A 14780-nucleotide genomic window follows, 5' to 3' on the forward strand; every position below is an offset into this window, starting at 1 on the left:
GGTTAAAGCCTTTCTTCTGACATATACTAGATAATAGGCTATAGGCAAATCACTTAATTTCTCAGTGCCTTAGGAAGTGTTCTAAGTTATAGACGAGTTGCATTAAGTTTCAACATTGGCAGTTCCCAATGTTGATGAAATCACAGGTCCAACCTCACTACCCCCAACCCCCCAAACTCTCTTCACTAATTTTGCCTACTTTCACCCAGGAAGAAATGGGTTTTCTACGTCCTTGGGGAAAGGGAGGACACTGTGTGAGGGGGAGTGACTATTCTTCAGTTAGGACCTGGATTTGGAAAACCTATCCAGGAAGCAAAAACTCAGTTCTTACCATATTGTTCTGAGGCCAGGACAAAAGCAAACAACAGTTGTTCCCTAAATTAATCCCTCCAAGCTATGTTTTTCCACTCCCCTCCATATTCCGCCCCCCCCCGCCCCCAACCTCCAAACTCTGTTCCCACCTGTGAGCGATGCTGTCTGTACAAACTGAGCAGGACAGCAAGGAAGAGGAGTTTCTTTCTACAGTTGGTAGCCTCGGCATTTTTAATGATTTATAAAAAGGGATGATGCTAATTTCTACCTAAGTGTCCTGGAATAGTCAGGAAACACTGTACCACAGGGCATAGTAGGGCTAATTAACTCCTTTGTGCTGGTTGGGAGTGCTGGAAGTGAGCTAGGGTGAGGCATTCACCTGTCCACTGCCAGCAATGGACACTTCACAGGAGTGGGAGGGCGACTGGGGTGGGGCTGGGGGACTAAAACCATGCCTCCAAAGAGTGCGATGATACTGAATAAGGAGTGAGTTCACAGAGAGAGCCCTGTTTGTGGAAACAAGAGGGCTAGGAATGGGAGCCCTGAGAAGGCAACATGGAGTTGGGGGCTGTGATAAATGAAGACCAGCACCAGGTTCTGAGCCTGTTCCCATTTGAACATTCTAAAGCATCCCCTACGCCTAAAATATTACCTCTCTCAAACTCTGGTTTCCTTAAGCAGAATCAATCTCTCTCTCTCTCTCTCTCTCTCTCTCTCTCTCTCTCTCTCTCTCTCACACACACACACACACACACACACACACACACACACACACACACACACACACACCCCACTAACCAATTGGTTCATTTTCAACTCAATCATGGCCCAAATATTTTATAAGCATCCTTCACCTTTTAGATCCCACCCTCCAACTCTGCCCCTTCCCCCACCCTCTCCCCATAATCTTTATTTGGGAAACCTCTCAGAAATTTTTCCAGGTCACAAGATACTACCTCCTCAAGCCCTACTGGGTCCAATTCTCACATGGGTTCAATGGGTTGTTAGAGAGGTGGTTATGAGAAGGGAGAAGGGGGCCAGCACCAGGAAACACTGTCACAAGCCCAGTGGCCATGGTGCCAGATGCTTTCACAGTAGACGATTTGGGAGGGAAGATGCTGCTTGTGTGGTCTCCCCTGGACATACAGCAAATGAGCAAAAAACAAAGATGGGAAGGGGTAAGGGCAGGTGGAGAAGATTTCTCAGGTTTCTATCTCTGGGAATTTTTGTGTTGGCTTGTGAGGGGAGGAGACAAGAAAGGCAGGTTGCCCTTAGTTCAAAAATAAAAGAGGGCGGAGGGGAAAAACGGGGGAAACTCCACGGAGCACTTGAGGATTAAGTCCTTCAAAAGTCCAAGTTTAGTGGGGATCCAGCACCAGAGTGCCCCAGAAAACACCAAGAAAGCAGCTTCGGGGCTACAGGGAAGGGGGCAGCAGGTAGGGCCTCTGCCTCCACCTCCCGTGCACGCATGGCAAGTGAGCCACGGCCACGTTCCTTCTAGTCCTTCCGCTCCTTGGGCCCCGTGGGAGGTATTGGTTGCAAGCAAGCACCTGAATATTGCCTAATGGAACAAGCCAACTGCTAACTTCACCCAGACCAAAGGGCAGTGGTGGGTGTGGGAGGAAAGGGCCCGAGAAGAGGCGGGTGTGGGAGGCCCAAGATGGTCAGTGGATTGGGGTGCTGTAATCAGTCTCAGGAATTCTGCTGTTCTCTTCTGAGTTAGGGAGTTATTCACATATGTGGCCCCCACCCCCATCCCCATGTAGCTGTGTTCCCCTTCACCTCTAACATACATACACACACACACACACACACACACACACACACACTATTCTGGTGAGGATGGTGATGGTGTGTGGGTGCAGATGTGTGTGTGTGTGTGTGTGTGTGTGTGTGTGTGTGTGTGTGTGTGTGTGTATGTACTGATACAGTGAGCATAGAAGGGAGAAGCTGTGTGTGATAAGGAAGAGCAGCTGCTCCCACTTGGTTTTTGTTCACGGGTTGATCAAGAAAGCCCCAGGGCCACTGTCCATGCACGGGTCCACTCCTCAGTCTGTCTTGACATGGCCGTTAGCCAGAGCCAGTGAGGCAGTAGGTCCGCTAGGCTCAGCATGCTGTTCAAAGCGAAGACGGAGGGTGTTGCGGATGATAAACTGCTCCATGATGAGGGCGCCACAGAACCAGGGCACAGCATACTCCAGGGTGATGAGACCCATGAAGTCAAAGTCAAATTGGGAGTAGTCCCAGGGGCAGGCATTAAACTGGCGAAGGATATAGCCCGTGGTGAACTCCCATAGGTATGTCCAGAGGGTGTAGATGAGGCAACGGACCAGGATGTGGCAACGGCCCCGCAGGCGCAGGTACATCTTCTCCACAATGAGTATTGAGGTGCCGTAGATGAAGAGGGCCCAGACACTGGTGACACCCGGAAATTTCCAATTAAAGTTCACCACAAACTCCCAGGCGGCCGTGAACATCACCTCACAGAAGTAGCCATGGATGGCATAGAGGTACCAGCGAGACAGTGCCGTCAGGGGCTCCGCAGAGGCCATGGTGCCTCCTCACAGTCCCCAGCCCAAATGCTAAGAGTACAACAAAGGAGACAAATCAGGGTGGCAGAAACAGCAGTCACAGGAGTTCAATGTATGGGTCAATCAGCCCTCCCTTCCCATTACGCAGCCAGCTCTCAAGTCACTGCCTTACTCTCCAACATGGGTGTGATCTGAGCTCTTTGTTTCTCCTTCTGCTCCCAATGGCTACCTCAGAGTCACAGAATCATAGAATTTTAGAGCTGGGATGGACCTTAGAGATTATATAGTCTAATCCCCTTAATTTTATTTTAACTTTAAAGAATCCTTGATTTATTTTTAAAATTGATATAGTTTGTTTTTACATTGCCTACATTTCCAAATATAGCCCTCTTCCATCCCAGAAAACCCTTCCTTATAATAACAAATAACAAAGAAAGGGAGAAAAAGAAGTTTGGTAAAACTAAACAGCATATCAACTTCATCTGAGAAGATCTGCAGTGTTCCAAATCTATAGCCCCTCACCTCTGCAAAGAAGGGAGGGGAGTACATTTTGTTTTCTTTTCTTCAGGCCAAATTTGATAATTAAAATTACACAGCCCAATCCACTTATTTTAAAAATGAAGAAACTGAAACTCAGAGTTAAATGGACTTACCCAAAGTCACACAGCTGATTAATGGCAGAGCCAGTAGAACCCAGGTCCCCAGATCTTTTGACTCCCAATCCAGAGCTTTTTCCACTGAGCTATGATGCTTGTCTCAGGAACTGTCTGGTGCCATTTTGGGGGGAATATTTTATCACTCATTAGCAAGGGCAGATATGGATGATATATATGAAAGTGCTTTGAAAACTGTAAAGTGCTATTATAAATGTAAGGAATGAGTATTATGGATGGACAGGAAGAGAAGAAATCAAAGTTGCCTGGCTTGATGCTGTAGGGATTCATAGAGATGATAGACAAGGGAATCTGCATGGATCTTCCCCTCATAGTAGGTCTTCAGGTGAAGGCTGGATGACTAACTTGTTAGGGTTATGGTCTAGGGTATTTCCATGCAGGTAGGGGTTACAAATGGATGGTTTCTAAGGTTTCTTCCAATTCCAAGATGCCTCTATTGCGTAGATGCAGAGGTTCCCAAACTTTGTTGGTTCATGGTGTCCTTAGCATCAAACTGTTTTCGAAAGAAATCCCTTACTAGTTTCATTTATTAAATAGCTGGGTTGAAAATTTTAAAGTACCTTAGAGTGCCCTTGTGAGTTTGCTACTGCGCTGTGACATGCTAGGGCACATGGTGTGGGAACCACGGATGTAATGGAAAGAACAATGAATTGGAAGGCTCTGGATTCTAATCCAACTCTGGTCCCTACTAGCTGTATAATGAGGAGCAAGTGACTTTCCTCCTCTGGATCTCAGTTTCCTCATTTGTAAAATGAGGACAATGTCCTAAGATCAGAGGTTCTTAACTTGGAGGCTGTGAACCAGAACAGTTTAGATAGATAGATAGACAGACAGACAAACAGATAGGTAATTGTATTTTAGTATAATTGTTTTCCTTTGTAATCCTATATAGTTTATTTTAGGCATCTTAAACCATTATTACAAGAAGAGGGCCATCAACTTTACTAGACTGCCGAAGAAGTCTGATGACACACAAAAATGTTAAGAATCCCTGGCCTAGATGATCGCTAAGATTCTTTTCCAACTCTAATGTTGTTATTCTGTGGCGGTTTTTTTTAAAAAGGGGAAACTCCTCAAAGTTCATTCTGTTTCTTATAAACTCTGTAACACACTGCTTAGGGGAAGCTTAAAGCTACTAGCAAATTTTCATTTTCTATGTTCCTCTTTTAGTTGCTACTAAAGGAGGAACACAGAAAATGAAAATAAGGCAGCTAGGTGGTGCAGTGGATAGAGTGTTGGAGTAAGGAAAACCTGAGTTCCAATCCAGCCTCAGACACTTACTAGCTATGTGACCCTGGGTGTATCACTTAACCTTTGTCTACCTTCATTTCCTCAAACATAAAATAGGGATGATAATAGCACCTACCTCCCAGAAATGTTTTAAGGATCAAATGATATAATATTTTTAAAGCACTTAGTAGAGTGTTTAGCACACAGTAGGCATTTAATAAAGGCTTGTTCTCTTCCTCCCTTTCTTCCTTCTTTTAATAAGCCACGAACAAGTGCACTCACCCATCAACAGATTACATTGCATGCTACTGAACCTCTGTGTTCCCTCACTCTTCGTGTCCTTTGGTCAACTGGGTCACCTGGGGTCATCATGACTCCTTCAACCATTTCTGAAACAATTTCTGATTTCTGAATGCTTTACAATCAACTCTTCCTTTACATTTGTCTTCCACAGCCCAGTCACATAGGTGTTAGGTACCCAGTTTCGAGACAGCCTGAGCTTAAATTGGTTGAAAGCTTATTGGACATACCAGGTATGAAAATTAAGAGGTCAAAAGTAAGAGGACATCCTTTTGCTTCCCTCACTCACCCGTAATGACCTTCCTACTGTACTTTGGTTAGCTTTTGTTTTTTATCATATATGGTTTTTATACATGGCAGCTATGATATAGTAGATAAAGGGTTGATCATAGCTCCAGGAAGACCTGGGTTCAAGTCCTGCTTCTGACACTATTCTCTTTTGATATACTTTTGACACAGTGACTCAGTTCCCTTTGGCTGGTCTCTAAAAGGTGGCACAGTGGATAGAGAGCCAGGCCTGGAGTCAGGAAGACCTAAGTGCAAATCCAGCCCCAGACACTTACTAGCTGTATGACCCTGGGCAAATCACCTAACTTGCTTCAGTTTCCTCATCTGTAAAATGAGCTGGAGGAAGAAATGGCAAATCATTCCAGTATCTTCACCAAGAAAATCCCAAATGGGGCCACGACGAGTTGGACGCAACTGAAACAAATGAACCACAAAGTCTTTGAAACTATACATTGCAGATGAGTTGCTAACCTCCAACAGTAGAGGAAGTTTCTATGATGGGAATTCCCAATACTGATGAAATCACAGGTCCAGACCAAAAAAAAAAAAATGATGTCATCTCTATAACTATAGTTGTGCCCCCATCCTATCCATCTTCTAGTTCAAGCCCCATTAACACCCTGAAAATCTTCCTGTTTCTGCCCATAATGACTTCTGCCACCTCTGAGCAAAACTCAATCAAACACATAGTTAATAAATACCTAATATGTGCAGAATTCAGTGATGAGCCCTGAGAAGATACTCTAATACTTGGAATACGTCATCAATACTGGGGAGCTCCCAGTGTGAGAACTGTCTCTACTAATACAGATCACAGATTGACAGTCCATCTATAACTTAGCAGATAAATTTCAGAGAGCTGCCTGAGGCACAGAGTAGTTATATAACTGGCCTAGGGTCAAAAAGCTAGTAGGGTCAGAGGCTGAATTATAACCAGGTTTTTTCTGATTCTAAGCTCAGCTCTTTATTAATTTATAATGTAAAAAAAAAGATAACATTTGTAATTTGTTCTGATTAGGGGTAACCAGATATATTTATCTAAAACAGTCTAGCATGACATGGCAGACAGAGATCTGGCCTCAGAATCAGGAACACCTATGTTCTAGTCCTTACTCTGATATACACTTGCTGTGTGACTCTAGGCCATGGGCTGGCAAACTATGGCCAAGGACCAAATCCAGCTCTTCACCTGTTTTTGTATACCAGAGAGTTAAGAATAATTTTCTTCCTTCCTTTCTTTCTTTTTCTTTCTTCTTTTTTATATTTTTAAATATGATAAAACTTTATTTAAAAATGAAAAAGCCATTCTCAGTTCTCTGGCCTTATAAAAAAAGAGGTGGTAGCCAGATCTGACCCCTTCTGTCTGTAGTATGCTAACCCCTTCTGTTGTACAGTTGTGTCTAACTCTTCATGATCCCATTTGGGGTTTTCTTGGCAAGATACTGGAGTGGTTTGCCATTTCTTTCTCCAGCTCATTTTACAGATGAGGAAGCTGAGTGAAATAGTGTTAAGTGACTTGCCCAGGGTCACATATCTAATAAGTGTCTGAGATCACATTTGAACTCAGGAAGACGAAGTCTTCCTTACTTCAAGCCTGGTATTCTATCCATTGTTGCTCAGCCCCTACTCTAGGAAAATTATTTATTAGTATTCCAAGCAACTCTCTAAGGCTTTATAAGCTGAAGAGCAGCTATAGGTCTATTCTGATAGTTTCCTATTGGGAATTCCCTGCACCATCTACTGCATGAGGCCTTTTCTGGTTCTAACCAATGCCCTTCCCAACACACTGTAGCTGTTTTGTATGTGCCTCAGATATACCTCTTTATATGTTGTCTCCTCGCTAGAATGTAAGTTCCCTGAGGGCAGGAATTGTTTTACTTTTGTCTTTGTATCTTGGGTCAGGCTTGAGTACCTGACACATAGCAGGAGCTTAATGTTTGTTGATCCATACAATCAAAATCACTGGTCTGGTTGAAAAAGAAAAACAAAATAAACAAAACAATCCAAAAATAATGATGATGATACCACCTTATAGATGTAGAAGATGTAGAAGAAGGTGTCACTAGGCCTATTCTCGTAAAATGTTAGAGATAGAGTAAAAAAAGAAAAGAAAAACCTTAGAGATCAAGACCTCAAACCTCTCAATTATAAATGGTAAAAAGAGCCAGGAGTAGATCTCAGATGTCTTAAGTGATTCCGAGTTATTCTCCTAACAAGTTGGCACAGTGATTAAGGCACTAGATCTGGAGTTAGGAAGGCCTGAGTTCAAATCCAGCCTCAGACACTTCCTAGTGGTATAACCCTGGGCAAGTCACTTAACCTGTCTGCCTCAGTTTCTTCATCTGTAAAATGGGCATAAGAATAACATATAAAACTCAGGTCTGACCATGTTACACACACACACACACACACACACACACACACACACACACACACAGAGAGTCCATAAACTCCACTGGCTGCCTATCAACTCTAGGAGCAAATATAAAATCCTGCTTGGCATTCAAAGCCCTTCACAACTTGTCCTTCCATACCCCCTACTCCCAACATCCCTGATCTTTCCAGTCTTCTTCGCCACCCCCCTCCCCACACACACCACGCTTCAATACAGTGATACCAACCTCCTTTCGGGTCCTCAAGCCTGTAACCTGAGTTTGGCATTTTTACTGGGGGTTGTGCATGCCTAAAATTCTCTCCTTCCTCATCTCCACCTCCTGGCTTCCCTCAAGTCTCAGTTAAAATTCCACCTTCTGCAAGATGCCCCCTTGATTCTAATGCCTTCCCTCTGTTGATTATTTCCAATTTATCCCATACCTAACCTGTTTATACATTGTTGCTCACGTTTTCTTCACTGGACTGTGAGCTCTTGAGGACAGAGACTAGGTTTTTTTTTTTTAACTTTCTTTGTATTCCCAGTACCTAGCATAGTGCCTGGCACACAGTAGGTGCTTAACAAATTTTTATTGATTGACTGATCTTCCTCTCAGGGTTGTTGCAAGGATAAAATGAGATGAACCAACTTTGAAAGCCATAATGTGCTATATAAATGCTAGCTATTATTATTATATAAAGGCTGCCCCTCTTCTCAGCCAAGGCTGCCCACGGCTCATATAGGAAACGCTATAGCAACAGGAGACTAATGCAGTCTTCCATCTCTGGAGCCAACTGTACTTTAAGGCAGCATCTGAAGTCACTGACTTTTTTTTTTTTTTTAGTAAGGCAACTGGGGTTAAATGACTTGCCCAGAGTCACACAGCTAGGAAGTATTATGTGTCTGAGGCTGGATTTGAACTCAGGTCCTCCTGACTCCAGGGCCAGTGCTCTATCCACCTTGCCACATAGCTGCCCCTAAACTCACTGATTTTATCAGAGATGCTGGCTGACTTGGACCTGGCCTTTCGTTTAGCTAATGCAGCCTTTGAGGTCACCTTCCACCTGAAGCCTGGGCCCCCGAATCCTCCACCGCAGTCAGACAACCAGCCTGTAACAACAGGCTAGATGTACTGAGTCTTCTATCAGATTGTAAGCTTTTTCTTTCTTTTGTATTTATATCCCCAATGGCCTACCATGGTTGTATGCACTTAAGGCTTGTTGATGGAGTTAAAAAAAACAAAACGATCCCATCTAGTGGGAGAAAGAAAACACTGCAGAGCAAATGTGATTTTCTAGCACCTGAGTGATGGGTGGGGAAAGGCTTCATTAAATGGGGCAGGTTCTTAAGCATTTCTTTTAGGGGCAGCTAAGTGGTGGGTGGATACAGCACTAGCCCTGAAGTCAGGAGGACCAGAGTTCAAATCTGATCTCAGACCAGACACTTGACACTTACTAGCTGTGTGACCCTGGGCAAGTCACTTAACCTCAATTTTGTGTGTGTGTGTGTCTCTCTCTCTCTCTCTCTCCTCTCTCTCTCTCTCTCTCTCTCTATATATATATATATATATATATATATACATATATATATATATATGTATATATCTATATCTATACACACACACATATATGTACATATATTTTTAAAAGAGTTTCTTTTAGAATTGGGCTTCAGAAGAAACAGACTGGACCCTTGAGCTGGCCTGGAGAAAAATGAGGATCCTGCAATTTGGGCATTATATTCTTGGTATTGAACAAACAACAAGGAAAAAGGAGTTAATGAAAGGCATCTGCCTCCAACTGAGAGTATAAAAAGAATAGAAACAGACAGTACTAAGGTGAAGAGACCAGAACAAATATGTCAAAAATCGTTTCCCCAGACCACAGAAGTGATTTCTTAGATAGTGCTGGAAGGAGAATGAGGAAGAGAATTCAGGACCCAAGATTATACCAAAAAAAAATGGAGCAGCTCTGGGACACAGACTCTTAAAGAAATCAAGATCCTAAAAGGTCCCCAGAGCACCAGGTGGGAGGAAAGGTCCTGTTGGCTAGATTACTGAAGGAAGGTTCAGAAAACGTTTGGGAAGAGGAGGTGATCTGAGAAAGAGTAGAGGGTTTTTTTTCCTCTCTCCTCCAAGCAGGCAACTCCTGGATACAGTAAGAAACCAAGAGTCACACAGATAAACATCCTCAAGTTCCCACTGGGCTTCCGCTGTATCTATATTCATCTATGACCTTATACTTCTCAACTGTCCAACCCAATAGGGTATGGACCAGGACCCTCAAGATGAAAATGGGTTTTTCTTTTCATTTTAAGGGAACTGGCACATTTGGCCCCTTGGGAATGGGGGATTTGGCCTAGGAACTCTTCCTGGACTGGATGTCAGATGCTAAGTCCTATATAATGACCTCCTTCTTCATTCAGCTAAAAACTCCACCCTTACTCAATCTTTGAAAAAAAATTCTTCTCTGACCAGTTAAGAATTGCTGCTTATCCCCACCCTGTTCCCCAACTTCTTGGGGGTGTCCAAGAGCAGATGAGACACAAAAATATCAACCTTCAGAGCCTTTAAGGGCTTCCCTCCAGGATCAGATGAGTTGGAGTACTGGGGTAGGGGAGGGTAAGAGATCTCTAATGGAGAAAAGAAATGGGGCAGTTAGGTGGCACAGTGGATAGAGCACCAGCCCTGAAATCAGGAGGAGCTGAGTTCAAATCTGGCCTCAGACCAAACACTTGACACTTACTAGCTGTGTGACCCTGGGCAAGTCACTTAACCCCAATTGCCAATAAATAAATAAACAAACAAACAAATAAATAAATAAATGAATGAATGAATACAGAGCAAAGGAAAATAAGCAGATAAGAAAGAGAAAAAGTGGAAAGAAAGAATGAGATGAAAAAGAGGCCTGGTTTTAGTTTCTAAGAGGCAAGAAAGAACAGGATGGGAGAGAATAGTACTTTGTTGTTGGGGTTTTTCTTGGCGCAGATACTGGAATGGTTTCCTATTTCCTTCTCCAGCTCATTTTACAGATGAGGAACTGAGGCAAACAGAGTCAAGTGACTTGTCCAGGGTCACGCAACTAGTAAAGTATCTGAAGCCACATTTGAACTCAGGTCTTCCTGCCTCAAGACCCAGTACTCTATCCACTGCACCACCTAGCTGCCCAGAGAATGGTATAGGCAGAGCCAGACTAGAGTCATTGGATAACTACATCCTTATCTCAGAGGGTGACCCCCTTGGGGGTAGGAGGTGGGAGAGATTTAAAGACCAGGCTGAGGTCAGAGGGTTGAAGGTCAGGGAGAGAAGATTGAAATGGTATCACTGTCATCTGTGACAGCATAGGGCTAGAGTGGGGAGTTAGAGATGAAGGGAGGGCAGACTTGTTTGAATTTTTAGAACTCAACTTCCCCTAAGCTCCTGATAATAAACCATACTAACCGTGTTTGAACCCTAAGCTATAGGGAGCCAACCCCTCTCTGTGTCAGGTTTATCATGCCCCAAACCCCTGCCCTTAGCTCTCCAATCAGCTTGACCCCAATTGAGTTGATTCTTCCTAGATACTTACATGCTTATTCTGAAAACTCAGCAGTATCTGGGCTCCATGAAGGAGGACAAACACAGAATGGAGGAAGGAGAAGGAAAGGAGTATAAGAACAAAAGAGAAAGGGGGTGGTGCCATGGGTATGGGGTGTTTGCTTCAGGTAGCAGCACTCAAATTCAAGGACCTCTCCCATGAAGGTGAACAGAAACACAGGCTTCCAAGGAAGGGCTTGGAGCCCAAAGTGCCATTGTAGGGTCAGGTGAATTATTGCCTCTTAAGCACAGGAAGTTAGTAGCTGAAGGGAGAAGAGTGCTTACACTTAGGAGGTTCCTGCCCTAATGGTCCTTGAGTTCTCTCACCTGATGCCTTTTTCCTGACATTTGGCTATTACATCAACTAGGGGATGAGGTATTGTTTGGACCACTTCCATGGGTTAGTAGAGCTGGGACAGAGCCAGTGACTGAAAGGGGCTAGAAGGCCACAAGCATAGAAGTGAGGCTGAAACCAGGGAGAAATACCTTTCCTCTCTTTCAACAAAAAACTCTCAATTCATGACAGGTCTGGCTGCCTCCCCTCTTTTCCCTAAAAGGATGGGCATCACTATCAGATCACTCAGTGGGAATCTCTCCCACAAAATGGGGCTATATTGTTTTAAAAAGAATAGGGGTATGGTTCTTTTACCCGGCCCCCTCCCATCCAGCTCAGGTCAGCAAGACCTTCAATCACTTCTCATTCATTTCAGCTCTCACCCTCCCTATCCTGAGGCACCAAAATTACCTCAGTTACATGCTTTATGGATATGCACTGTCTTTCCAAGTGGAGGTGACAGGAGGTGAGAGAGCACCAGAGACATGGGGAGGAGATTTTCTGTATAGTACTGGGTTGGCAGTAGAATGGGGTGAGATGCTAGAGGAATACTGTGGCTTCTCAATCTAAGAAGCAACAGCTTCCTTGAATGTCCTCTGTGGTTTCTTTCTTTTTTTCTTTTTTTTTTTGTGAGGCAATTGGAGTTAAGTGACTTGCCCAGGGTCACACAGTTAGTAAATGTTAAGTGTTTGAGGCTGCATTTGAACTCAGGTCCTTCTAACTCCAAGGCCAGAGTTCTATCCACTGCGCCACTTAGTTGCCCCCTCTCTGTGGTTTCTAAGACTTGACCAATCACAAGAAGAGTATCTGGCCATGTAGGCTAGAGAAGAAGAAAATACATGTGGTCATCTTAGTCACAGAAGATGGACAGGTGAAAGGAAATGGAATCATAGAATTTCAAAGTTGGATGGGACTCCAGGAGCTGTGTAACCCAACTCATTCCTGAAGAAGATTCCCTCTACAACCTGCTCAGTGAGTGGTCATCCAATCTTTGCCTGAAAACTTCCAATGGAGGGGATCACTACCTCCTGAGGCAGCCCACCTGCAGCCTTGGGATGGATGATGCTAGTATCATGAAGAGTGGAACAGTCCTCCAATGTGGCTGTCATTCTCCAGGCAGCACTCCCTGTTTTACTGCTAGGTTCCTTTCTCCAATTCAGTGAATCTGGACTACCGAGGTTTCACAGATGCGTTAAATTCCTGTTTCCAAGAGGCTGGGGTTGGGAGGTGGGGAAGGAGTGAATCAGGAAGCAGGAGGACTAATATCTACATTTCTGGGTGAATGATTAAGGAGAGGCGGAGCTAAGTTTTTATGAGATATCTCTATCTCTCCTGGAGGCTAAATTTTTGTAGGTTTCAGATGAGGTCCTCCCAGGGAACAAAGCTCATTATACTCAGGACTACATGTGCTAAATATACACAGGTCTATGTGAGCTAAATACACTCCTCCCTTTCCTCCCTCTTGCCAAACACACACACACACACACACACACACACACACACACTAACAGGTGGTCACTAGCCTATGCATTCAAGAGCCCACACACCAGGACACACCTCCAACACATTCTCAGCTCCCAGAATACTGCAGGAAAGCTCTGATGGTTTGTATCAAGCCTCAGCTGATGATGTCCCAGGGAAGACAGGGTGGGCTGCTTTTTGGATTGCCAAGGGGCAGACAGGATGGCAAAGCTGCCTAGGAACCTTCTAAATTTGGCAGCAGTGTGGGAGGGGAGGTTCTTAAGGGGAATCATGGACTTAGCATAACCAACTACTAAATAAAGGGCATATTTGGCTTTTGGGGGCCTACAGCCACCAACAAAAGCTGAGGACTGAAGAGCTGGAGCCATCCCTGAAGTTATATCATGGGTCTATTCCTCCTTATCCCACTTTACTTGTTCCACTCCCCATTTAGAGACACCAAAGTCATGGCCATACCATGCTTTGTGCAATGAGATATTTTAATTGGGGCCTGGGGTTAAACTTGGATGTGGACAGTCTGGGGGCAAGCTAAGAAGACAGCCCAGATAACCTATCCTCTAATGAGAAAACTGTCACAGACCTCTCACTGGCCTTCTCTTCTTCTCAGGAACAGGATGCCTGTAAGATACTATGTGCAGAAACGTGGTCCCTTTTGAGAGTCACCCGGTAAACCAAACCATTTCCTAACGTCCAGCACTCACGGATCACTACAACCACAAAAAACACCTGAAAGATCCTACAGAGACAAATCTGATCATAATGACCTAGGGTAAGAGGTGACGAAGCCCTGACACTTGATTTTAAGCTCTCGTCTACAAGTAGAAATCCTCACCTTTGGGTCTGCTTGAGGCTGGGTCCAGGTGTTTGACTTGATTTGAGATCCCCAAAGCCACTCATTTCTAGACTTAGAATATTCCTATATTTGGCCCAGGTCCAACTGCTTCCCACCTCTGAGATAGGAGAGGTACAAGGGCCCCTCATTCATCATGCATTGGTCTATGGGTGGCAGAATCAGACAGTACTAGAACTCAGAACATCCAATCCCTGTGGCTGGTTCAGACTAGGAGATCCAAATGGCAATGTCTGACAGAATTAGAGACAAGACAGTGACAGAGGCCTTAACAGGGACTGTAACTTACTCACTTATCTTACAGTTGAATGCTCTGCACAGAAGAGACATCAGGATCACTGTCCAGGAGTGTCTCGGGTCAGTCTTCTTCCTAGTGGGAAACTGGGGCGTGGTGCCATCCTCAGCAGAACGGGCAAGCATCAGCCCCAGGACTCAGAAGTTCCTTGGTTATTGCAGGTGTCTGGGCTCCATGTGTCTCTGGGGACAAAAGCAGAGAGCCCTGTTTACCTTTTAGACAGTCCTTTGCTTCTTTGCTCCCCAGAGCAAAATTATTCCCAGTTCCAGGCTGTCAGGCCAACTGGAAAGACAAAAGATACAAACCCGAAATATATTCCAGACTCCCCAGCTTCCCTATGTTTAACAAGGCCTCTTCCCCGGAACTTCTCAGTCCCTTTTCGCCCACCCTGCTCTGTTGTCTGGTTGCCAGTGAGGTCAGAGGGTTAGACCAGGATTTTTCTAAGTACTCCACGGACAAAGCCCTAAGATTCCACAGAAATATGCCAAAGTTCCATTGGTATTTCCCAAGCAGAGTTAGTCCTTACAGACTTTTGCACA

General features: G+C 44.4%; 1 protein-coding gene across 12 annotated transcripts in view; it reads right to left on the minus strand.

Annotated features, from left to right (window-relative positions):
- Window positions 1-512: 512 nt before the first annotated feature.
- The window catches only part of TMEM229B (transmembrane protein 229B), a 59601-nt gene continuing 45333 nt past the window's right edge, over window positions 513-14780 (minus strand). For 9 of the 12 annotated variants that reach the window (XM_021004743.2, XM_078151543.1, XM_021004740.2 and 6 more), the window contains 2 exons: window positions 14240-14423; window positions 513-2894 (listed from right to left, as the gene is read on the minus strand). In XM_021004743.2, coding sequence (XP_020860402.1) covers window positions 2361-2864 — 504 coding nt within the window. In that variant the 5' untranslated portion in view covers window positions 2865-2894; window positions 14240-14423 and the 3' untranslated portion in view covers window positions 513-2360. Of the gene's footprint in view, window positions 2895-3496; window positions 3611-14235; window positions 14424-14780 lie in introns of all 12 variants that reach the window. The other 3 variants (XM_078151546.1, XM_078151542.1, XM_078151547.1) reach the window with 3 other exon arrangements.

Source organism: Phascolarctos cinereus, unplaced genomic scaffold (genome assembly GCF_003287225.1).
Source record: "Phascolarctos cinereus isolate Bilbo 61053 unplaced genomic scaffold, phaCin_HiC Scaffold_3;HRSCAF=262, whole genome shotgun sequence".
Taxonomy (NCBI): domain Eukaryota; kingdom Metazoa; phylum Chordata; class Mammalia; order Diprotodontia; family Phascolarctidae; genus Phascolarctos; species Phascolarctos cinereus.